This window comes from Rhipicephalus microplus, chromosome 2 (genome assembly GCF_043290135.1).
Source record: "Rhipicephalus microplus isolate Deutch F79 chromosome 2, USDA_Rmic, whole genome shotgun sequence".
Lineage (NCBI taxonomy): Eukaryota > Metazoa > Arthropoda > Arachnida > Ixodida > Ixodidae > Rhipicephalus > Rhipicephalus microplus.
The window spans coordinates 199,099,445-199,125,410 of NC_134701.1; the positions used below are offsets into that span (position 1 = coordinate 199,099,445).

General features: G+C 45.4%; 2 protein-coding genes across 2 annotated transcripts in view; both read left to right on the forward strand.

Annotated features, from left to right (window-relative positions):
• LOC142796483 (uncharacterized) overlaps nt 1–25,363 on the forward strand; it is a 122,388-nt gene extending 97,025 nt beyond the window's left edge. The window contains exon 2 of the mRNA XM_075887238.1: nt 23,717–25,363. Coding sequence (XP_075743353.1) covers nt 24,028–25,263 — 1,236 coding nt within the window. The 5' untranslated portion in view covers nt 23,717–24,027 and the 3' untranslated portion in view covers nt 25,264–25,363. The remainder of the gene's footprint in view (nt 1–23,716) is intronic.
• The window catches only part of CaBP1 (Protein disulfide-isomerase A6 homolog CaBP1), a 28,924-nt gene that overhangs the window by 2,054 nt on the left and 904 nt on the right, over nt 1–25,966 (forward strand). Inside the window, exons 2-7 of the mRNA XM_037421677.2 lie at nt 288–435; nt 5,272–5,329; nt 7,879–8,112; nt 14,828–15,037; nt 18,771–18,923; nt 22,427–22,840. Coding sequence (XP_037277574.2) covers nt 288–435; nt 5,272–5,329; nt 7,879–8,112; nt 14,828–15,037; nt 18,771–18,923; nt 22,427–22,840 — 1,217 coding nt within the window. The remainder of the gene's footprint in view (nt 1–287; nt 436–5,271; nt 5,330–7,878; nt 8,113–14,827; nt 15,038–18,770; nt 18,924–22,426; nt 22,841–25,966) is intronic.

Genomic DNA, 25,966 nt, shown 5'->3' on the forward strand with positions numbered 1-25,966 from the left:
AGTAATGTATTTTAGTTTAAAGGTTACCTTTACTGTGAAGGCATAATCGGCTAATACACACCACACCTCTGACCTCCTTTCTCAATGGACATTACTTGGTATTTCTTGACTTATCGTTGAAGATGCAGTCAAAGGAGGAGGAATATCGGTTAAGGCAGCTTCAAATGCATTTGTCTTGGAGCACCTATTCTGTTTGTAAATTTTATTTAATTGTATTATGTTTCTTGAACATTGATAATGGCAGTCTTCTGTGTTATAATTTGTCTTCGCTTTTTCTTGTATCCTAGCACTCCTTGCCGTGCTGCCAGCCCTCTGTTCTGTGGCCCTGGGTATGTATGGGCCCCACACGGAGGTTGTGGATCTTTCCCCGGCAAACTTCAAAAACAGGGTCATAGACAGCGACGAGATCTGGGTTGTGGAGTTTTACGCTCCCTGGTGAGGTTTAACTTTGGTTTCAGACTTTCGTACAGTTTTAAGAGACACCAAAAATAAACTTTAGCTGTTTCAGTAAATTGTCTCTGTAACATATCAAGAAAGATTCCCCAATTGTGAGAGCACAGTAAAATCCTGGAAAGATTTACAGTATAAGTGCCTTTGGCTATCGGTTTTCTTGCCAGTTTCTTGGGTTTAAGGAATTGTTTGCCAGTAATTACAAATGACGTTATATACATATTCTAAAAAAGGCTTATTTTAAACTCTGCATGCTTTAAAAAAACTATCCTTACTAAATTTGTCCACAGATGCCTAGGATACCGGCTCAGGCTTAGAATGTAGAGAATGGTTCTTCAGCCCATGTTCTTCTTTTAACAGACAGCCTGTTACCATAAAAAATAATCTCTGAAGAATGTTCTTGTCAATGCGAAGTGATGTGTTGTTTTCTCTGTTCTTATTCATGATTGTGAAGTTTACAAGCATTGTCATTCTGCATATTTTTATTGGTGCGTTGCGTAAAATGAAGCTCTTAGACAATATTTAGGCAGTCCTTCAGATCTCCGCAGGGGCGTAGCCAGGGGCCGACACACCGAGCACTTGCCCCCAACCTCCCTGATGTTTTTTGTTTTTTTGCCATGGCATAAAGACCGAAAAATAACCATTTTAAGGCCCCTCCCCCCCCCCCCCCCTCCCCAAATTTTTCTGGCTACACACCTGGATCTCCAGTCATCTGGGTGAAAATTCCCAAGCACTCATCAATACTTGTAGTGTGAGTTTATACCTATAGTGCTTCCACTTGATTTTCCAATTGAATTGTGTTACAGGTAGACTCTGTTGCGATTCCTTACATTTTTAATTAAGCTGTCCTTGTAAGATAACTGCAAATAGATGCTACTACGCCATAGTACTGCAAAAAAAAATGCCTTTGGACGATGCTTAAATTATTTAATGTACCTAATTTTCAGTCCATAAAAGTGATCTGGAAAAAGTTGGTAGGGCTGTTAGGTTTGCATTTAGAAGCCCAAGAATGTGCACAGCTGTTCTTGTTTATCCAAGAAAATGGTAAACACTCTTTTTGCCGCTGCTGGGGCAGTAATAACACCCTTTTGTGGTTTCCTGCACTGGTAATGTTTGCTGATTGACAATATTTTTTTTTCCAACAGCGTTGTATCTATTGTAAGCTATGTAAATTCCAAAAGTAGCTTTTGCTGGTCAAACTTTGGTCCACTCTTCAATATAATAGGTAGGCTGTAAGGCAACATCAATCATGTCACTTGTGCCCTTTAGCTTCCTTTCAAGGCTTTTGTCAAAAATTTCTTGCTCCTAAAAAGGCCTTAATTCTTGTCCCTGAATTGCTAGTTGACTGCCCTTGGGCTTTTATGGCTCTTCAATCTTTTTTTTTTTTGTCCTTAATGAAAGGACGATGCATATACCAAGATACCGTCCAATCCAAGGACAAGCCTCTAACTGAGGATCAGCTCAGACTATTTTGTTGTCTGCAGTTGTGCCATCTGGCTTGAGTTAGCAGTTTATAATTTTTTAATGTTAAGTTGTTATATAATGCTATATTCGCCTGTAACAAGCATATTATGTTCAAATACAGCGTCTTTCTTTTTATTCTGTGCTGAAAACAAGTGACACGCAGTTTCACGCAACGATTTGAACAGCTGTTTTTATGGCACAAGTAAAAAACGATTCCAGCTTAGAATTTTTTCGTTGCATAAAAACTTTTCCATAGTGTAAGCAACCCGTGCGTACATGGAGTTACCGCTTTATTTTGGGCTTGCTGGCTGCAATTAATAAATTCTGTAATGTTCCATGAAGAACTTACATTAAAGGAGCACCGACATGGATTTTACATATGATTGTTGCTCTAAATAAGAACATGAGTTTCCAGAACCCTATAAGAGTACTAGAGTGCCGGGGAATGCATCGCGCATATATTTAATACCACTACCGTATTTACTCGCATAATCCTCGCACTTTTTTTGCCGGAAACCTGATGCAAAGTTGGGGGGTGCGAGAATTACGCGGGGAAAACTTTCCACGAAAACGCAGAGAGCGAAAAAAAAAAAAAAAAAACGAAGTGGCCGCAAATCGGGATTCTCACACCAGCAACTTACAGCAAGCTTTGCAAAGTACTAATTAGAACTTACCTCAACAATAAAAGCAGAGGTTCAACACAAGGCAAGATTTATTTGAGACACAAAAAGTGGAAGCAAATAGTCGAGAATTGGAATACCATACGCCAAGCTTGTCGGTGGTGCGGGCGTAGCGGTAGCGGTCGGCGCTCAACAGGAGCCCTCAAAAGGTAAGCGTAGGGCGTCAGTATTGGGCTGATGGCTATTTAACAGAATCGTTCGCAGTTTCCTTCTGAAGAAATAAAGTTTATCATCAATCCCAGTTTTTGGCACACGGCAGGCCGAACGCGTCTTGGTGGCTTTCAGCTGCCGTCACCAGTAGCGAACACAAAACTCGTAGGCTCCGAAGGGCCTACCGGCAGCCTTGTTGTCGTTGTTTAGCGCATGATCTATCACTGGCAACTTGAAGCAGCCGTGTGGCTTCAGTATCGCCCCATAACGTGCCAAGATAACCGACACAACATACAAAACACGCCGCAACGCGCACTGGCCACTTCGGCTTGGCTTGGATTGGATTGAATTTCTGTGCAGTAGTACGCTTGATGCTTAAGAGATGGCGCCAAATGGCGCGTGCTATCATCATCAGTGGCTAGAACGAGCAGGCGACATTATTGCGACAGTTTTCGGGGGTGCGATAATTACTCGAGGAAAAAGTTTTTCCGTATTTTTCTTGGGCGATGTGGGGGGTGCGAGAATTATGCGAGTGCGAGGATTATGCGAGTAAATACGGTACTTTAAAGAGTCTCTTTCGGTTTCTTTATCGAGGGGGTGGCTTCTCTTTGACGTGCCATGGCGATGTGACGTCATGCGAAGAGAGCGATTCGCAACGCATTAGCGGCACATTGGGCATCTGCTCGTGGTACACATAAACAATGATGAGTACACTGTCTCTAGGGTGCCCCAACAGCGGTTTCTGCGATTTCTGCGATTCAGGCTGCATGCAGGACGCAGAGTTCACAGACTCTGTGGGACTGAGTTGACTTGTCGAAATGATGTTTATTGTGGCGTGGCTGGCTTGCTGATTCTCAGCGATGAAAACATTATAATGTCCAAGAAAATATTTTATATTTGTTGACAGACTGTGGCGTGTGGAAGGTGTTGACACTGTTTATTAAGGAAACGAAAAATGTCCCTCTTTCAGCTATTTAGAATCCTATTGGTACTCCTTTAAAATTCAATTATATTTCAATTAGATTCATTTTAATCAATTCTACGAGTAATGCTTTTTTGTTTGAGCAACCCCGCCACAGGCTATCTTGAAAATTTCTATATTTTATGTTGTCTGATAACTCGTAATACAAGGGCTGTCAAGGAAAAAAAGATCGGCGATGGCTGTATTTCTGAAGCTTTTTTGATTTATTAATAAGCCTGGGGTATGGAAGCGAAATAGTTTTTTTTCCCCTCAATAGAGAGTTTTAGTGCTGGGTACCCAAGCTCTTGGGGCGCTGTGGGCTTGGGGGCGCGCGGCGTTGCGTACCCAACCCATATCCAACTGGAATGCCTTATAGAGGCGCGCACGCTAACCCAAGCCGCACGAAGGTCACACGCGCTCGCAGCGCCATAGCGTCTTGTCGCGTAAGTATTATTTATTTTCATGATTTAAAATGTTAAATTAAACACACATAGTGATCAGGACACTTTTTTTTACCGTGTACAGTATCCTGGTATACACAAAAAAATTAGGTTACTGTAACGACAGTGTCGACACCTTGTGACACTTCGTGCAACCACAGTCATGAACATGTTAGCTTACGCGTAAGGTTTTTGAGGTGAAAATGAATAAAAAAGTTACTTATTTGTAATATTGTCGCTGCGCAGCTTTTGCACCAGATGTACAATGCACAATGTTTCTGCAATAACAATGTTGTAGTTGTTTGTTTTACTATGGCCGCGCTAGCTGGAGCCACCTATTCAGCTGGTCGGTGCCTGGCATATTTTTAGTTTCTATGTTCCAGGCCATTCTAGCTTTGGTAATCTGGCTGAAATCACAGGCTGAAACCGTGTAATCGCTATAAGTGCTCGCACTTTGGCTTATTTTAACTCGACGGCTAGAGTATCCGCAGTGCGGATACCGCAAGTTCCTGCGAAGGTGGACCTTACAAGGCGGCCGATCCATGCTGTCCGAAATTTCGCGCCTTTGCGCCATGCTATTTGTATAGTGGCTAGCCACTATAATATTTGCGCTTAAAACTTAAAAGTCAAAGTGGTGGCTCTGGCCAGCCTCGGCTTTGCTCGCCGTGAAGGTAACATGATGCGCCAGCATGTGCGTCGGGGCAGCTTATCTCTGCTAGGAGGCCAGTGGTGGCAGCGTTGTTTATGGCCGCGTGGACGCATGGCCCCAGCAATCTTGCGACGCGTCTGTTTGGGGTTTCGCGCATTCGCAATACCGCCGCCCCAAGGTCCTGGGTACGCAAGCTGCTTGGGTACCCAGCACTAAAACTTCCTTATAAGCCTGTGAGCTCCGCTGGTGAAATTTGTGTTATCGTGTTCTCAGTTGAAGGTATCCAGAGAAAGTGAAGAATGCACTAGGCCATGTGCGCTCAACCTGAGCCATTTGTTAAAGAAACTTGTGTGCAACGTTATGAACATTGACATAGGCGCTAATGGCAGTGTGGCAAACATAACTGTATACTTGAACAAGAGTTGAGTTTGCATAGTTGGTTATTCTTGCTAAACTTCACTTATTCTTGTTTTCTAGGTGTGGCCACTGCCAGTCTTTCGCTTCGGAATATGCCAAGGCAGCCTCTGCACTTAAGGTATGTGCAACAGAAGATTGTCCGTTACAGTTTTTTTCCCTTTCAAAGCGATAGTTAGTCATTTCTTTAAATAGCTGCTTGTGTTCGTTTTGTGCGCACTGAGTAATTTGGTAATGACGTGTCAGGGGAATTACTTTTGTCATGTTCGCGTCGCAACTTTCTTTATGCTCTGTGCAACTCTTTGTCGTAACCTGGCCTCCTAGCTGCGTTGTTATAATACATGTGCAGTCTCGCATATGAAAACATGCGCCGTAAATTCCGAAGGCAGTAAAGCTGGGTGATGAGACCTTTAATCCATTCTAGGAAGGGCTGTGTCTAGGGGGACATCCGCTTCAGGTTTTCTGAGGCAACGCGCTCCCTTTACAGCTCTAAGGAATGAATTCTGGCTCTGACAGCATTGCCGAAGAATGCCCGCAGACTCTTGCTAATTCAAACTCTGCTAATTCAAACTTTTGCAAAATTCAGACATTTAATTTGGTGTTGGTCTGTTCTATCTTCAATGTTCTTGAAAGCTGCTAAGTTTGAACTGGATCATCGCATAAGTTTGGTTAATTCACTCTTTTTGCTCAATAAGATTTGGCGATCGAGGGAACACACCATTAGGCATTAGCATTGTCTGCCTATGACATTTCATTTGTTGACAAACAATATTTTTGAGAAATAGATCTGAAATATAGTATGTGTGTACGCACACATACACAGTCGAACCCCGCTACAACGAAAGTGACAAGGCGTGAAAAAAATTTCGTTGTAGTGAAATTGAAAAAATATAGCTGATCTTAGCTAGTAAAACAAAGGAACGTTTATTTTCAAAATTCAGAAAGTGTCCGCTGCTTCCTATTCTTTCCCAGCAGGGTCACAATGTGATTCTTACCCGTGCATAGCGAGGACATGGTGAAAAGCAGGCCTAAGCAACGCCTACAATTGCTTTGTGAACAAACCAAACAGTTGCATTAACACGTTAACACCAGCAGCTGTCCGCCGTCAAAGTGTATCAGGACAATGCTAAGACGGAGGCAGTGTATCGTGGAGCGGCGACTTTTGCCTCATTCTATGCCAATCTTATCCATCACTCAGGGCTAGCTGATTTTGATGTTAATGCGGATGAGCAGCCGATCTGATTAGTTACCACAATGACCAAGCGCAAGCGAAATGATACGCACTGGCATCGAGAAAAGCATCGTTCTGCACAGCTGCGTGAAAAAAAAAAAAAAAATAACTGAGTGACTGAGCTTCAGCTTCGGATCGTCTGCGGCTCAAAAGCAAGCCAGTGGCAAAAGCAGGGCAGTTTCATTGCCATCGCTATTGAGCAATGGCGGAGCCCATGCTTTCTGAACAGCTGTAGTTTATGGTGGTGCAAGCATCTGTTTTAGACTCCGTCGACATATTTTCAGGTTCTGAAAGTGCATCAAAATGTTAGATCGTGTTTACTGTATAACAATAAATATCTGAGCCTGGAATTGCATTCAGAAATTTTGTTGACGCGGGTTGGCAGAAGAAAAAGTGTTCGTTGTGGTGACAATATTTATGCATTGACTCCTATGGACTGCTGACGGGGAAAATTGAATTTTTCGTTATAGCGGAAATTTCGTTCAAGCAATGTCGTAGCAAGGTTCGCGCGTGTGTGTGTGTGTGTGTGTGTGTGTGTGTGTGTGTGTGCGTGTGTGTGTGTGTGCGTGCGTGTGTGTGTGTGTGTGTGTGTGTGTGTGTGTGTGTGTGTGTGTGTGTGTGTGTGTGATTTTTTTCTTTATAATTTGAAACAAGGCAAGTGGAAATGTAATTTTTTTTGTTTCAAAGGAAGTAGAAGCAACTTGAATAGTAGCAGGATGTGACTTTCGGTAGAATACGAAGGATAAAGTGTAGAACATGCGACATTTTAGAATTTGCTTTGCTTAGAGTATATCAGTTGGCATAAGAAACTTTTTAACTTAGAAAAGGGAGAATTCATGTCAGAGTATTTGTTTATCCTTGAAATGGCTCTTCACAGCTGTGTGGATTTCTCGTGGAAAGGTGTATTCACGGTACAGCATCGGTCCACTGCAGTAAAAGCACCGTTGCAGGAGTGTTTAGTGTGGATTAATATACACTTATTCGCTCATTTCCTCTACGAACGTTCCAATAATTTAAATTCGAATCAAAGTGAGGTGGAATATCCGAAGTGCTCTAATATTCGCGCAAGCCCAACATTGTTTAATCGTACACCTGGTTCGGGTTGTGGCTTCGGCAAGGGGTAATAGCGCACCCACCTGCAACCTTCTGTACAAGTTCTTGGCATGTTGAATTTGTACAGGAGGCCTGGTATGTAGATAGTGCAGGCTCTTCATGAATTGCCTGTTGATTCATTTTAATTGATGAAATGCTCGGGGAAACGTCGAAAGTGGGCTCACAATTTTTGTCGGGACACTCATGTGCTTAAGAAGCTCTCGTGGGCATGGTAAGTTTCCGTGTTTGCAAGGTTTTGTGTTGTGAAGGTGAACGCACACTGCTTTGTGGATATAAGAGAGGGGTGGTCTTTGCCAATGCATTTATTTACCACTGTTTGCTGCCAGGGTGTCGTCAAGGTTGGAGCTGTGGACGCCGACAAGGACAAGTCTCTCGGAGGCCAGTACGGAGTTCGGGGATTCCCCACGGTCAAAATATTCGGTGCCAACAAGCACAGCCCGACCGACTACAGTGGGCCACGCACGGCTGATGGCGTTGCGTCAGCTGCCCTACAAGAAGCTCGCAAGCTTGTTGACCAGAAGCTCGGAAAGCGAACCTCTGGTGACAGCGGCAGCGGGAAGGTTTGTCCTTTCTAGTCTCTATTTTCTGAGGCTATATTTTTCATTCATTACCTTCAAGAGAACTTATGTAACTTAACTTGGTTGTCTCTGTTTGAATAAGCATTCACTGATGTAACCCTTCATGATGTCACCAATGAACTGTCTGTAATTGCATCAAACTTGCACATTACTTCAATGCACTTGATATTTTATTTTACCTAAAATAATGTCATAGTATGTTTATTCAAGAGTGTCTTAGGGATTAGTCTTAAATAAATTGCACTTAAATATTTGTTTATCATCAAGTCATTCATGCCGTGCTTTTTTTACAACGCGAAATCGTTTTTGTTCATGTTCATTTCAAGAAAAGTGGTACTTTTGTTGTGGCTCATGGGAAGTGGCAAGTTGATTTATTCGTTGAACATGGCAGCAACTCGGCAATGTGAATATATCTAAAAATAGGCTGCGAAATGGCGCTAAATGATAACTCATTATGCAGGAGGTTCCATCCATGGTTAATGTATATTTGGGCATTTTTAAGCCATAGGTTGACACAACGAACAAGAAGTGGTGAACACAATTGTTCACAAGAGGTTAAAGAAAATTGAGATTGTCAAAAATTGCAAGATTTTTGGGTGTGTAGAGTGCATGAGCATTCCACAACCCACCAAATGTACATAATGAATTTAGAGGCTTGCAAAGCTGCTGTGTGATGAGACCCTTAATCCATTCTAGGAAGGGCTGTGCGTGGGTGGTCCTCTCACTTCCAGGTTTTCTGGGGTGGGAGGCTCCCTTTCAGCCCTAGGGAATGAACACTGGCTCTGACAGCACCGTTTGTCTCTACAGCTAAACCTGGAAATAACGAAATATACAAATTCATGGGAAAATTTGTTATTAAGAGGATTTTGTTATAGTATGCAGGTTCAGTATGAAAGTTTGAAAAAACAAACCCACAAATTACACAAAGGTAGAACTGAAAACACTTATTTTGTGGAAAAGAACTCTGTTAAGGGGGGATGCTACACCTTCCAAAAACTCTATTTTTGTGAGTACCTCAGTTAAATTTGGAGAGCCTATGTAGATTTTACTGCTGATTTCAAAAATCTGATTCTTTTTTTGCTGTGACAATTAGTTTTAAAGATATAATGAACTGCGTCTTTTTCAATTAAGGCCTAATTAGCTAATTAACTGTAACTTGGATATTGATGTGCAACCCATAGAACCAATTCGGTATGTTCACAGTGTGCAATAAAGTATAAATCATTGTTCTGGGCTATTTCGAAGCAAAGTTGTGGGATGTTGAATATGACATGAAAAATTTCCCCATCTACACTTGAAACAAAAGATCCATTTAGAGAATTTTCTCCAAAAATTATTACAATAAAACTTACTTTACGACACATCCCCTGCATTTATCTTCGAAACAAAAAAGAAATCGTAATGATAACCCAGATAGAACAAGAGATATTGCTCCGGCATAATGGGAAGCACATGAAAATTGTCGTTTTGAGAAATCGAGAAAAAACGTGGGCACACATTTTTATTGCAGAAGATGCAACAAGACAACCTCAAAACGCACCAGAAGCATAGTCTGAATGCATTCTGTGCTCATGCCTCCTCTTCACTAGCTTCCGGAGTTCCAATGAGGCTGTTCTTTTCTTGTTGGAGACAATGCTGCGACGGTGGTCTTTTTCTCTCGCTCTCCTGGCACCAGTACTTGTCGCATTCATGTCCATTTCACCTAAGATTGCCGTTGCAGAATTCAAATTGCCCGTGTTGAAGCGCAGCACTGCTTCTGCAACAGCTGCTTCAACAGCGAACAGGGACGCATGGTGCTCCTTGGGGGCCAAACTCCAGATTACCGAATGTAGGCTCTCGTTGGAGTTCTGCGTTTTGCCGCGTTCGCACCTCTGAAGCAGGGCTCTTTCCGAAAGCCGGGTATAAACCGGTAGTAATGCCTCTGCCACGTCTTTCGGTAGATTGTAGGCATGCCTGGGGTCGGGCTCACCCTTTGCTTTTGCGGCATTGTGCCGACACCATGAAGTTTCACCAGCTGGGCACAGACTGTGGTCCGAGCATTCATCAGTGGAGGTGACGTGGCGGTATGTGGCCATCACAGCCTTTTGCATCTCGCCCACGTCACTTTCATGCGATTTCAGAGCCCGGCCATAATATGTGCTCAGCCTGGTGATCAGCTCACCTGTGAGCCTGCCTTTCCCACCAAGGCCTCTTTTCCCATCGCACTTTTGTTTCTGCACCAGGTTTCTCAATGCGGTGCCCATCCGTTTCTGTACATGATTAATACAGTCTTCCTTCTGCACGTCAATGTAACCATACACCTTGGCGTCTTGTATGGCGCAAAATGTCCTAGAGTCTCCATCAGACAGCATAGTTGTGTAGCGCAGGCCATGGCGTTCAAGCGACCTCTGAAATAGAATTAGAGCCGCCTCCACTTCCATTTGCCCGCTTTGCTGTTCGTATTTTTTTGGCATTTGTGGTTAGCCTTCCATTCTTGATAGCCCTCACTACTAGGCTTTGGGCCCACCTCGCAGCCTAGGCAAAAGTTGGAAAGAACGACGTAGTCCAACACGTAGCCACTAAATAATTCGATAACTGTGCCCACGCCGATGTGGGAAGAATGGCCTCGCGTCTTCCACGTGCCGTCGTAGCTAACGGCAATATTGCCCCGGTGGCCGAAGCACAAGTCATCATAAATTGTTCTAACCTTTTCCGCACATTCGCTCATAGCGGACTCAGCCGCTCGCGTTGCAGCGGGTGCCAGCGTGTTCTTCAAATGCCGCTGAAACGTCTTGTGGTGCATACCGCGGTGTGAGATGCCCATTGTTGCGAAAATATCGTTCATTTTCGTTTGGCCGTTGCCGGTAGCCACCATCGCCCTCGAAGCGAGAAGATTTACTTCAAACGGATTGCACGTTTTCGTGCCGTTCGCGCGGGGCGAAGTCCATTCATTCGCGATCTCGCCGCACCTTTCACACTGCACTAGCACTTTCACGGCAAGTCCGTAGTCCCGATCCCCTCTGACGATCGTAGCCGGTCCGTGGCAGGCTTTGCAACACAAGGCACCCATTATCGCGTTTAGGATATCTAGATGCATAAGCAGATAAGGAGCAGCGTGGTCAGAGTCCTGTGCGGTTGCCTCGCTACAACTCGCGGTGAAAAAGTCAATTTTCCGTGCAGTTGCTGGTGCCGATGAAAGCCGGTCGAGCGTCGCTTTCTCCCGGGCATGATTTTCTTCAACTTCGGCGTTTGTCACCACCTTGGCGTCGATTCGTAGTCGTCCGGAGTTCGCTTCACCGTCATCGTCGTCGGAGGCAACGCGCTCGGTCGCACCATCGCTGAACGGCCGCGGAGCGTCGACACATCGTTCGTCGGAGTCAACCAAGGGCTCTGATGACTTCGTAGACTTTCTCCCACGACCTTTGCGTTTCCTGCGACCAAATGCGTGCACGGTCCGATACTTTTTTGCGTTTCCAGGCATGGCGATACGATCAGAAGCTTCAGAGTGCTCTGCCGATTTCGAGGCGTCACAGCGGTAACCCTTTCAAAATGGCGTCGGGTCGCGTATGCAGGCGCAAGCCGCGAGCTTCCAGCCAACCGGAAAGCGCCATTTCAGTCACGTGCGCCGTTTAGCCAATGGCAGTGAGCGCGGCTCTTCGTCTTTGAGGCCCCGTTTTTCGAGCCGGGGAAACGCTCAATGTTGCTTACTGAATAAAAAAAACAGCTGAAAACGCGTTCTTTCAAACAAGACCAAAATGGCGCCGATCGAGCGCGTAGTTCCCGCGTATCGTAGAGCCGGAACCTGCGCTATTCGCCCTCAATTTAAAGGGCAGGACGCCCGTTTTCGGTTTTTTAAAGTTGAATAACGATAAAAGTTGATGGTATTCGGCTATGAAATTTTGTAAATAGGTGCGCAATGATGTCGGGAACGCGAAAAGAAGGTCCGCGAAAACTCGATTTTTTGGCTGATTTTCGGTCCCGAAGTGCCGCGTCCCCCCTTAATATTGCAATATTAGTTATATGGACACTTTGCATGGGTTTTTGCTGTCGCCGCCATGTTCGGTAACAAGTTCAAATTGATAAAATGCCCCCGTGCGTCGTAACTTTTACGAGCGGGTAAAAGCGCACGAGCGCTGGTGAAGCAGAGATCAAATGAGCCGGCCGGTCTTTATCATTTGGAGGGCGCATACAACATCCCCCCACGTGTTAGAATTGCTGTCGAATGCTCAAACAGGAAGGAAACCACCCGTTTTGAGCGAGCACGAAAATACACGGGCGAAGGGAGTGTTGCTTGAGTAGCGATGGCGAACTTTGATTTTAAGGACGTGCGTGCTATCTAGGCTAGCATCGGTGCACTTCCAACGTGAAGACTGTGCGAAAACAGCACTTCTCTCTGGAGCGGCCGTATTTGCTTACACCAGCGTTTCGTAGCAGCTCCTCGCCTGGCAGTTGCCGGAGCCACGGGCGTGCCGCCGCTGCTTTGCGCTTTGTCCGCGGTGGGACAACCACTGAAGATGCATGCTCGTGCCGAAATGACGAAATCCGGGGCGAAATTTCTAGATTGGCCATGGCGAAAATTCATTAAATCAATGTTGTTTGCGGCTGTTATTTTGTTATATAGAGGTCGCAAATGCATGTGCTTCTATGGTGTGGTGGCGGGGAACAGAAAAACTTCGTTATAATGAAGAATTTGTTATATGGAGGTTCGTTATAAGTAGGTTTAACTGTAGTTGATATTTGTAAACATAATTGCAGTGAAACCCTGTTAATACGTACCTGCCGGGGATGGCGACATAACTACACACTAATCGTACTACGCATAACCACCAGCTACAAATTTGCATCCCCTGACATGTGCCATCGCCGCCAACAAAAGTAGAAACACAGCGCCACGGGAAATATTGCCTAAAGTGCCCACCACAAAGCCATTTCTTTCTTTTTGTCAAGGTACAGAAAAGCTTCCGACTCTCAAAGAACAGCCCGATAGCACGCGATGAAGACGTTAATGAGCATTTCGAAACCACCGCGGGATCCGGGATATGCAGCGTGGTACAGCGACAGAACTATGGAGGAAGGAAACAACTTTCCTTCCTGCGTGGACAGAACGGACACAATCCGCTGTCCGGGATACAGTTGTTCCGCGGTCTGCCTCAAGGAAATACTGACGCAGTTTTCTTTTTTAAAACGCGGTACAGTCGCAGAGAGCCAAATCGTTTCCTGCATGGCCAGTTGCGTGCAGCGCTTCGCTTACTCTGCGCACACCATGACTGCCGATCTGCTTGCTGCACAGATTTGGCGAGTAGCCTTCTGGGTTAACACGGTGCTGAAGAGCTTTCCGCAATGCTCTAGCAGTCTTGGCAGCAGACGGAGGCGTATTTCGGCTGTTGCTGAATAAAAGTGTGCAGCATGGTAACGGCGCTGTGCCCGCTGTACGGTGCGCGTGTTGGCATAATACAGCAAGGTTTTTGGTGTCCACGATTCACAACACTAAACACCATGACAGCGAGCTGCTTGCATTTCTGTAAAACGGCGCGCTTGAACATGGTCCTGCAATATGAAGCAGCAGCGTTCGGTGGCCCAGCGCGTTCAGGTAGCTGCCCACCAAAAGCGTGCAGTAGGCCTGGAATGGCACTACGCAACATGCGTGCTTGAGGAGATAACCGCGGGTCTTACTGTGATAAGGCTTTTCGCCAGTGGTAAGTCATACCGGCGCGTTTGTCGGTGGTTGCCACTTTGCTCTCGTTTTTTTCTGCCCGATAGTTATTCACAGCGTCATCTTTGTAATTGCGTGAAACTCGTAATAACTTCGTGGCTGATCTCCGTACTTATCAACAACCATTCACGGCACATTGTGGCGTCTGCAAGTTCAGCAGAGCAGTAAAATTTTGTCGCGCAAAATGTTATCGCGGTAAGCAGTTAGTACGCACTAACGGGAAGGCATAGGCCGAACACTACAGCTTAAGCGGTCTGCGAATGCATTAGTCTGTATGAGACTCAGTTGGGGATTCGTCGCAACTACGTTTTAACCGTTAGTACGCTTAAAGCGGGTACGTACTAATGAGGTTTCACTGCATTTAGCTAGAACGAAGAAATTTAACCATAAAATCAAGTATGATGTAATGATCAGAGTTGGACATTTGCGCTTGCTTGTAAGCACTGAATCTGCCCGTAGTGGTGTTCTTGTTCAGCGTGACTCGGTCATTGCACAGTGCACTTTTTTTTTTATGGGGGTAGGGGAGGGGAAAATGGTACACCTATGTTAGCACGAAAGCGCGTATGTTACTTTTCTTGGGCATAAAAGTGGCTAGCCATTGTGATACGAGCAAGCACTTGTGTTTGTGCTGTGGAATGGGTTTACCAATGTTTGGATGAGGAGCAAATGCTTTTCTGCACTTGCAGAGTCCATGATTCTCTGATCAATTTTGTCGAGTTCGACATCTGGCATGCTGAGGGCTCGGACACCGATTTTACGACAGCATACTAGAAATGAGCAGTTTTCTAAGCTTCCTGAATGGTGATTTCAAATTGGCGAGAAATATTTTAGAGGAAGATGGCTTCAAAGCTAGCATGAGATTTGTGCGGTGTATCTTAGTTCGCCTGTTCACAGCAGGAAAGCTATTAAAGGAAACAATGGCGTTTCTTTTTCTTCAGCCATATCGGGGGCACGGCCATCGGGCTTTTGGCGGCACTTTGTGGACTCTCTTTTTTTTTTTTCCAGAGTGACGTGGTCGAGCTGACTGACAGCAACTTTGAGGAGCTGGTGCTGAATAGCGATGACCTGTGGCTGGTGGAGTTCTTTGCCCCCTGGTGCGGCCACTGCAAGAACCTTGCGCCACACTGGGCCAAGGCAGCCACCGAGCTCAAAGGCAAGGTTAAGCTGGGTGCGGTCGATGCCACCGTGTACCAGGGCCTTGCTTCCCAGTACGACGTGAGTGCTGCTGTTCTTCTTCTCCTAGTGTCATGCCACTGTTCCTAAAATACCCGTTGTGTTGTGTAAATCATATTGTCCCAAGCTTGTCTAGCTAAGGACATGCTATTTTCTGTGCCAACTTTGCCAATTTAGACATGGTGATACCGGAAGACCTAAGCCTTCGCACATAACTGAAAAGGTCTTATTCAAGAGCAGGACACTTTATAAAAAGCGCACACTCTTCTGCTTTCTCCTGTACCGATTGCGCCGATTGTCGAATGTTGAAGAACTGTACCCTGAAGTGATTAGCAGCAGCACGGTTGTCGTTTTACCGTATATATAATTATTGTAGCCCATCGCATGAGAACACTAGAAAGGCGATGGACGCGGATGGTGAAACATCACCTTCTGAAATAAACCAAACTTGTGTTGCAGCGCGGACGCAGAGAAAGAGGGGAACAGTTGGTGCAACAGGCTCTCGCATTCCTTCGATGCAGAAAGTTGTCTGTGCCACGGCAGGAGCGTGCATTCTCACGGTGGTAGAGATGTCGGGAGGTAGTTCCAGCAAGTCGTCAACAGGTTTGGATGTTTGGGTGTGGTATTCTAGGCACCCTAGTTTAGGGGAAGTCCTCGAAAGAAGGGACTTGGCACTCGCAGCTTGTTTGACTGCACTCCCCTGCTCGGCAAGGTGCATGCCCGGCATGCCCTTGCAAAGCATTCAAAGGTCAAAAGTCTCATCATGCGCACAATGGCGAGCTGGCTCGGGCAGGACAGGAAGCGCAAAATATGCGAGTAAACTTTTTTTTTTATATAACACTAGAAAAGTATTAGGGGTGCACAAGTCGTGTGTAAATACGGAAATCTCTCGTACCTCACGACTGCATGCTTCGTAAACATATCTTTGTTTTGCATGTGAAGCTGTAGGACATAATTAATAACTTAATCTGGGTAATGTTGGAAAGATTTTGTTAGTGCTGAGTGATGAGACCATAATCCATTCTAGGAAGGACTGTGAATGGGTAGCTGACTGTTCCAGGTTTTCTGGGCTGCTAGCTTGCTCTTCAGCCCTTGTGAATGATGTCTGGCTCTGACAGCATTCCAAGCTCAATGGCACTCTCCACACATGTACACGTCTGGTTGGTATAATGCGGTTGTGGCGACTTCTCTGTCCACTCTCTGATGTGTCTGTTCAGTTCTCGCCGTGATAGCATTCATTGCATAGTTTTCGATTAGGCTGCTTAAGGGGAGATGTAAGTCCAAAAATGCAAGTTTTTTTTATCAGAATTTCATATTTTTGTTTTTATTTGCTTTCACAAGGCTAGTTTTTCTACTTTCACTACAAAAAAATTAAACATTGTAATTAAACTCGAAGTACGTTAAAATCGCTTTTAAGGGACACAAGGTGGCTACTAAAACTAAAGAGCTCATTGTCTCCTGGAAATTGTCGCTTGGCTTTGCCGTTGCATTTCGCATGAGGAGTTCACTGACGCCACATGCTCAAAATAACCACGATTGCCAAGCTCTTATGAGGGAAAAAATAATCTTAAAAAAAAAAAAAACATCTTTCCTGCATAGATGAGCTTTCACTTATTACAGTTAAACCCCTTTACAAAAAGTATGCACCGGGCTGCAATTCTTATCTTTTAAATGAAATGTCTCTTATAAGCAAGGTACCTCATATGCATATTCTTGCCAACTCGTATTTTAATGTAGGCACATTAATGCCTTATACTCATTTGCCTCTTGTATTAGTCTCTCTTATAAAGGGGTGCGACTGTATCTTTAAAATGTGTTTTTTCTGAAGATCCATTTTCAAGCGATGTCTTGAGTTTAGGCATCATCTTTCTGGTACAATAGCCCGGTCAGGTTTAAATTTAGTCCACTTATTCCTTAGCATGTGAAGAGTGAAAGCATCACCATTAAAACTTGATATTTCCTGTATAATTATTACAAACCTAAAGTAAGCAATTATATGGGCTGAGAATTGTGAGAATTCACTCATTACAATTTTTTTTGTCCAATAAATGGTCTTATACCCGTGCCACACGGGCAGAGAAAATGGCATTTACCCCCGAATGCCTTCAGATTTATTGCCATTCGCGCGGTGCCACACGGGTGAACGAAATGGCATTCGTCCGAATGCCATTCGCCACCAAATGCCTTCGCCAGAACTCAGTTGACTGAGAAATGCCTACTCACGACGACACAACTCTCGAAGTGCGATTTACCTTAACGTAAATAAAAGAAATCATATTCAGCTAAAAATAAAAATTCCCGTCTTTTATCTGGACTAAACTCTTAAAGAAGTGCTTTGAAGGTTATACAAAGATCAGTTTGAAATGGTTTGAAATTAATTGAAGTTTAATGTCCTGAAGCTGGCGCATAACTCGTCTCTGCTCCAGAATTATTCGCTCTTGAGCACGATGCTTTGCACGGAAACACACGAGTGCTGCCGTGAAAAAATGAACTCTGCGAACATCTTCTGAGAGATGCAACAGGTATGATGCGACAGGCGCCATTTTCTATTTACACTGTGGATCTGACTATTGTTGGCTTAGGTTGCTACGGTCGGCTGCGTCGTAAAACAAAGCAAGAAACTAAAACTCAGGGCAGCGTAATATGCTTATTTCTACATTTAATGATTATCTGATGTGTATGAACCTTGTAAACGCTTGTTTATTTTTTTATTGCTACTCACCCAATGCTCACTTGGAAGGTGCTGGGATCGATATCGTCAAGTCAAATGTCATTCGCTTTGGACGTGTAGCAGCGCCGCCGAAAAAAATGTCTTTCGGGAACTGAAGGCCTTCGCCACCGAATGTAATTTTCTATGCCCGTGTGGCACGGGTATTATAAGCACTTTCTTGGTACTTATTTGCATTTTACTGTTAAAGTGGAGCAATTTGAGCCATTAATGGCTCGGAACGAAAAAGGCTTAGCACATAAAAAGTTTGCCCAAAATAAACTATACTTTTCACATTGTCATGGCACAAAATGCAAACTGTGCAAGTTGTTATAAAACTAATTACATTTTTGAAATCAGCATAAAAGCTTATATATGCAGCGAAAATTTCATTCCCTTAGGCAATGTATTCATGAATGTCCCCTTAATGTGCAATGTCTGGTGCTGTAGTGCATTGTAATAATGTCTTGTTTTAAGAAGTGCAAGGATTTGGGAGTTGCAATGTTTACAGCCTCAGTGCGAGTGTGGTGATGCCTAAATGAAATATCATTAGAGATGTGATGAGGCATGGTGCCTGGTACTCGCAGCATAGAAAAGACCCACAGAGGCCTTGTTCTCGTTTTATTTTACCTCCGGCGGTTTTGGTGTTGGCACACCAATAAGTCCAACCACAGCATTGTTGATTGGTGGGTGTTAACATTTGGTGCATAGTTATATTGGGGCGCTAAGAAGGAGCACACCAACAAACTTACATGTGCGAGGATTTGGAGTTTACATAGGGTCACATTCATCCTATGGCACATGTGCAGAAACTATTTCATATTAATTGAGCCCCGTGAAACGAGGCAATAAGTTTTACGCAGATGGGTACAGTTCTTGTGGTCGAACAGATTGCCTAAACTCGGTTTGTTGCAACATACAGCCGCACCCGTTGAACGAAATCATGGTGCGCCAAATTTAGGTTTGCTGTGCAACTCTACATGCGGTAGTTCGGGATAATAGCCAGTTTGAAAACGATTGGTAGCATAATATGTAATGGGTGTGTCTACTCATCTTTCCTTGAAACAGGTGAAGGGTTACCCGACAATCAAGTTTTTCCCAGCTGGCAAGAAGGATCGCCACTCTGCAGAAGAGTACAATGGTGGCCGCACAGCTGATGACATTGTCCAGTGGGCCTCGGACAAGGCTGCCGAAAGTGCGCCACCACCAGAGCTGCTCCAGGTAAGACAATGGCAGTGCAGATATTGCTACCTGTCATCCTACAAAACTCGGCATGGTTCTTTTCGTTAATCCCGAGCTTCACTCGCACGGCACTGGAAGAAAATCTGGCTACTGGGACAGACTCTTAAGGCTGGTGCACACCGGCCACTAGCAGCGGCCGCGCGACCATTTGCGACTTGTCGCAAAGGGTCGCAAAGCGACTGCTTTGGCTAGTCGCTTCCTGGCTGATTTTTCAGTTGGGCGCCTGCGGTTGCAAAGCTGCTGGAACCAATCGGCTATGCTCAATTTTTGTTGTTCGTTTTCTCATTGCGCTGGCGAGAACGGATGAAAACAAAAAATGCGGCGTGCTCGGCTTGCTCCGCTCACTGAGCTGGCGGCGATCAGTTGATTGGCGCTGGTCTCCAGAGTTCTCACTGATAACGAGCTCAGCACGTGACTCTCCGCTATCGCGACTTCCGGTCGCTCGCATGCAACCTCTGCCTGTGGGAACATCAGTTGCTTTTTGGTCGCCAGTCGCAAATGGTCGCGCGACCGCTGCTAGTTGCCGGTGTTCACCAGCCTTTTATGCTGTGGAAAATGTGCATTACAATGATGGCGCAAATTCATCTGTGGTCCTTATAGCTTCTTTCAGTCTAGGTGAAGGTTATCAATAGGTGTGGGTGAATATTCACTCTTTTAATATTCGAATGAATATGAAGTCTATGAAATTGCTTCTATGTGAATTTAAAATTTCTGTGATTTTGAAGTCATTAAAACAAATAAATCAAAGCATTTCACTGCATGGAACCTCCTTCACTGCAGCGTGCGTCCACTATGCTGTGAAAGCGATAGTTAATATTGGAGGTGCCATCAAGCACACTATAAGGTTTAAAACATCTACTAACAGTACTCATTTCTTGTGTTTTTAAAATTTTAGTTGCAAGTTTAAGAGCAGGTCATGCGATAAACTTGGAGGATTGCAAAGAGGGTTCAGCTTGAATTGCAGACGACGCTGCGAGTGATGGGAAGGAAAATAATAGGTGTAACCTTAAAATATAAGAAGACACTGCAAGGTTAAAAACGCCTACTAACAGCACTCATTTCTTGTCTTTTTTAAAATTTTATTTGCAAGTTTAAGAGCAGGTCATGCTCTTAAACTTGCTTAAACTTGGAGGATTACAAAGAGGGTTCAGCTTGAATTGCAGACGACGCTGCGAGTGATGGGAAGGAAAATAATAGGTGTAACCTTAAAATATAAGAAGAGAGCAAAGTGGGTCGGAGAACAAACCGGGGCTAAGGATATCGTTGAAATCGAGAAGAAATGGACATTGGCCGGGCACGTTGTGCATAGGTAGAATAACTGCTGGTTATTAAGGGTAACTGACTGGATTCCTAATGAAGGCAAATGCGTGAGAGGGAGATAGAAAGTTGGATGGGCCAATGAGATTAAAAGGTTAAGTATAACGTGGCAGTAGAAAGCATGAGACCAGGTTGATTGGCAGATCATGGGAGAGGCCTTTGCCCGGTTGTGGGTGCAGTCAGGTTGATGATGATGATGTGGGCTAAGTTTAGCAAGTTTTAAAACTTATTTTACTACTTGAACTTGCATTCTTATACTCGCATTCAAATCCTGCTGCTGTAGTGTAGACCTCTTGTGTTGTAACCTTTTATTGTGTGAGACCTGTTATAATGCTTTAGTTTTTTTTTTCCATCGGTATTTCTCTCGTCGAACTGAATGTGTAGGCAGACCTTTTGATAGTAAAGCGTGCAAAGGTGTGGAAAAGCAATGTGTAGACTCCCTCTACTGCGTGCATTATAAACATATGTCCTTGCACGTGAAACTTCCAAATGTAATTGATAAATTTATCTGGGTAACGTTTCAAAAATGTTGTTCGGGCTGAATGATGAGACCATAATCCATTCTAGGAAGGACTGAATGAGTAGCTGGCTGTTCCAGGTTTTCTGGGCAGCTGGCTTTCTCTGCGGCCCTTGTGAATGATGTCTGGCTCTGACAGCATCCTACATCGAGTGGCACTGTTCACACATTCACAATGAAACTCGCTTAATACAGATGGGGAAGATGTAGGTGCAACGATTTGTCGATCGACTCTCTGAAGACCCTGTTTACTTTTCGCCATGGTCATATATGCAGGCATTGCAGGCAAGAACTCGGTCAGCAGTACAAGTGCGAAAATTGCTAAAGCAACCGGCCCTCGGAGACTGTCCTTAATTATTATTTTTTGTATATTCCCAGAAAGAATAGGTAAATAATGACTCGCTGACGTTTCGAGAAGCATGCGACATACTGCCAGCACGTCCTTGCTGTATTGCACTGAGGCACATCTTGCTTTCCCCCAGGTGCACATTTCAGTTGATCACGCGACAGTTTTTTTTACAAGTTTATTTTTTTAGCTGGAAGTATAAAGATTGGCGTACTTCAGCTGCCACTCATTAGTATCGCTACAGTACATTGCCTAGTGGCTCTGAAGGGCTGTCGTTCCCGCAGTTTTGCAGCGAAATCGGGATCGAGATTGACACACCACACCAAAAATTTTCGATCTAAACGGGCTGGTGCTGATCGCCGCTTTGAATCATCCGCTCAAACTTGCGTTACAAAATATGGGACTGCAGAAATACTTTGAATTGAGCAGGATTTCTAAATGATCGAGTTTGAATTAAGGAGATTTTACTGTATTATATATAAGGCAAATGAAAAGGCATGGATGATGCAGGAAATGTTCACCAGTTGGCTGTGCTTATTCTGGATGACTGCACTGCCCATAACATGTTAAGGTTTGACTGCAGTCAACTTGAAATTCTTAGTAGCCAATACCACAGCAAAAGATGAGTCTCTCGACTGACGTGTCATTGTAACGGTGATGGAAGAAACGTGTCTCCTGTAGAATATACAATAGCAGCAGCCTCTGAAGGGTAACTTAAGATGTGCGATGGACATTATTGTCTCATTCTGGTGGCAGCTAAATGCCACAACCATAAGCAAGTGTTTAAATTAGACAGGCGTTGCTCTCATTGCGGAAGGTCTTGAATCCGACGAACTGCGCAATGCTGTTGCTGTCGATACAGTCAATGCTGACGTTGTGTGGCCCTGCCTCGCTCGTAAGAACTTGTCTCCCAGACAGACAACCCAGTGACAACGAGCTGTCTGCGAGAAAGCACGCATGGGTGATGCGGTTACTGCCATGATACACAGTAGCACAGATTGTGCATCCGAAGATGAGTAAAATAAAATGACCTAAATCCACCGTGAAAATGTGGTGGCCTTTGGCATTTATTCTCTCTAATGCAAGTGTTAATAAAAAAAACGTTTGAATTTCGTTGCTCAGAGGAACCAAGCTGTGAAACATTTCATCGTGGGCTACGTTTCTTTTTTTCCTTTTGTGCTTTGAAAGACGCACTACCATGCTGTTTTCTCTGAACAAGTAGCAAAACGATGTTATATTTCTAGTCTGTGTCGCTTAACTATAGCGCTCACTTTCCTCCCACATTGTCCGCCTTGCCTGCAGGTCACAAAGGAGTCTGTGCTGAAGGAAGCATGCCAAGACAGCCAGTTGTGTGTGGTGAGTGTTCTGCCGCACATCTACGACTGCCAATCCGAATGTCGCCAGAGCTACCTGGATATCCTCAAGCGCCTGGGGGAAAAGTACAAGCGCAACCGCTGGGGATGGCTTTGGTCCGAAGCCCTAACTCAGCCCAAGCTCGAGGAGGCACTGGAGATTGGTGGCTTCGGCTACCCGGCATTGGCTGTGCTCAATAGTCGCAAGATGAAGTACTCTCTTCTTCGTGGTTCCTTCAGCTACGATGGCATCAACGAATTCCTTCGCGAGGTTGCTGTGGGACGAGGATCTAGTGTGCCTGTAAAGGGTGCCAAGCTTCCAGAGGTGGTCGAAGTCGAGCCTTGGGATGGCAAGGATGCGAAGGTATGTGCGCAGTAGGCGTTGGTCTCAACTCCAAATTTGTGGAGAATGGCAGTGTACAAATGTTCGTGGCCAAATCGCATGTACTTAAGGGGAGACGCGGGTCGAAAAGTCGCGTTTTTTTTCCAAATTTCACCTTTTCTGTTTTTTGTTGCTTTATCATCTTTATACATTATATTTTGACATCTGAAAATATCACAGCGAAATAAGCATCAGAAGTCAGTGAAAAACGCGTCTGAGTGAGCGGCAGTGACGCGCGGCATCACGAAATTTACACAAAACGGGCTGCTGTTCGCGTGCTCGCGGGGCCGCGAAGAGAGCTGTCCGCCATATTGCGGCCGCTGGCTCGTGTAGAGTTGTCCTTACTCTCCACGATCCCGGTTCTTGAAGTCTCGTACGTTCACGAAAAATCTAAAAAAAAAGCAACAAAAACAGTCTTTTCCCGCCGTTTCAAACCGCGCGCCACTAACGCAGGGCCGCCATTGGCTGACAGCACCCGTGTTTTCTTGCCGTAGTTCGCTTCACTGTTTTCCGGAGTTATTTTTCGCTGTTTTCGTGCGATGGCAAGCCCGAAAAAGGCCGTTGCCGACCATCGGAAATACAGAAGTAAGAACAAGTTCAGAGGGAAGCGGCGGAGGACGTACAAGAAAGCCACCGCCAACGAAAATGTCCGCGACGGGCCAGCGGCCGGTAGGCCTAACATCGACCACGGCAACGTCGACCATGGCAACTGCGACGACGAGATCAACGCTGCAGTGAATTTTGTGAGTGCATCGCAGAAAAAGATCGCGTTATTCGAAAACGACGTCAGGCCGAATGCCGATCGTGCCGAAAGCGTAGTGCTGTGCGAGTTGGGTGCATTGACGGCCGTCGTCGCAGGCGCGGCATGCCCCGTTTGTCACGAGAGTAAACTCGCAGTTCGGGCACCGAATAAAAAGCGGAAAGGCCTTTCGGCGTTTCTGGAGCTACACTGCGAGAATGCGGAGTGCTCGGAGAGCATCCTTTCGTCCGCGTACTCGTCGAAGCGGGTCGCGTCAGATGGCGGCCGCGGTGCAAGCAGAAGCTACGACAGCGGGAGTTCGCGTGACGCCTTTGCCGTGAACCTGAAAGTGGTGCTTGCAGCGCGTGCCGTCGGTATCGGGCATGAGCAACTTTCACGATTTTGTGCAGTAGTTGGATTGCCAAACCCTATGCACCATAAGACCTTCCATGCTATCGGCAAAAAGATTCACAGTGCGGCAGTGAAGGCTGTCTGTGAAAACATGCAAAGGGCACGCAGCGTCACCAAAGAGGTGGCTGGTAACAGTGACGTGCCAGTCATGTTTGACGGCACATGGCAAAAAAGAGGCCACAAAAGCCACAATGGTGTGGGAACTGTAGTGTCCTTGGACACTGGTTTGTGCCTGGACTATGAAGTGCTTTCCAACTTCTGCCTGGCGTGCAGTTTGCATAACGACATGGGAGGCGATGAAGAAACATGGCAGGCGTTTCATCATCCCGTTTGTGAGAAGAATTGCGACTGTTCTTCGCATGCCATGGAGGCCGAAGCTGCAGTGCGCATTTGGCAGAGGACTGTGGACTATGAGACACCCCTGCGGTTCACCATCTTCCTAAGCGATGGAGACAGCAAGGCCTACAACGGGGTCTGTGATGCCAACGTGTACCCTGACACTCCAATTGAAAAAGAGGAGTGCACCAACCACGTGGCGAAACGTCTGGGCACCGGCCTGCGGAAGCTGCCAACGCCACTTCCACGAGGGGAGAAGCTGAAGGAGACCACCATCCAGAAGCTTCAAACTTACTTTCAGGTGGCCATTGTGAACAATCGGGGAAATGTCCACAAGATGTACACTGCCATATGGGCCTCATGTTTGCACTCGTGCTCAACAGACGGTGCTGGAAGTCACAAGTTCTGTCCTGCAGGCCCAGACTCGTGGTGCAAGCACCGACGTGCTGAGGCGCAGGGCCAGCCTGCACCGTGCCACACCCCCCTCCTGACCAAGGCCCAGGGTTTGGCAGTCCTCCCAATCTACAAGCGTCTCACAGATGCGAAGCTGCTTGCCCGGTGCCTCCACGGCAAGACACAGAACGCGGCCGAGTCCCTGAACAGCAAAATATGGCTGCTGTGTCCAAAGACCCGGTTTGCTTCCCGGACTGCTGTGGAAACAGCCACAGCCATTGCAGTCCTGTGGTTCAACCGGGGCCACGCGAGCTTTGAAAAGGTGCTGGAAGAGCTTGGGGTGCTTCCTTCGGAGGCCCTGGTTACCCTCAGCGACCGCCGAGACAGCATGCGCATGCACAAGATGAATGTGCGTCAAACCGCTGAGGCGAGGGCACACCGTCGCAGTGCAGCCAAGAGGGCCCGGGTGGAGGAGTCCTGCCGCACCAGCCGGGAAGGGAAAACCTACGGTGCTGGAGAGTTTTAGACAACTGATATTCCCTCTGGACATGTGTGTATGTGTTCAGCACAAGTTTCGTGCTACTGCGTTTTTCATTTTTGTAAATACAGACTTTCAAACTTTCAAACGCGTTTTTCTCATTTCGCAATTTTGGCCAATTTGCATTTTTTGCGGGAAGTGTTTCGGGCACTTAGAATGGTCATACGACGACGAAATTTGGCACACACATTGAGGAGAGTGCGTAGGGTGCCGATATCTACTTGAATCAGCACAACCTATCAGCTGTAAATATCTATTAATAAATTTAATGGTGGTCGAGTGGAAAAAAAAGGGTAGTTTGCTACACAGATGTTTTTTTCATAGTTTCAAAGTTGGAGCACAATTTCTAGCTAGATATCGGCACTCTATGGCTAATAGGGAGCAAAAGGAGCCATTGAACAACTCTCTGCATGAACATTTAGTATGCGCGAAAGTTCCCGGAAAACTTATCAAGTTTCACCATTACTTGAAACACAACTCCCAAACTATTGCACTTATGTAAAAACTGATTACAGATTTGGAATCAGGAGGAAAAACTGCATCAGTGGTCCAATTTCTGAAGCTCTAAGTTGAATAACAAAAAAAAAGTGCTTTCGAGGAGCGTCTCCCCTTAAATGAGAAAAACGTGTAGCCATCGGAACCTTTAGAAAATCGCCCAATAGATCTTCTAGACAAAATATTTCTTGCAATA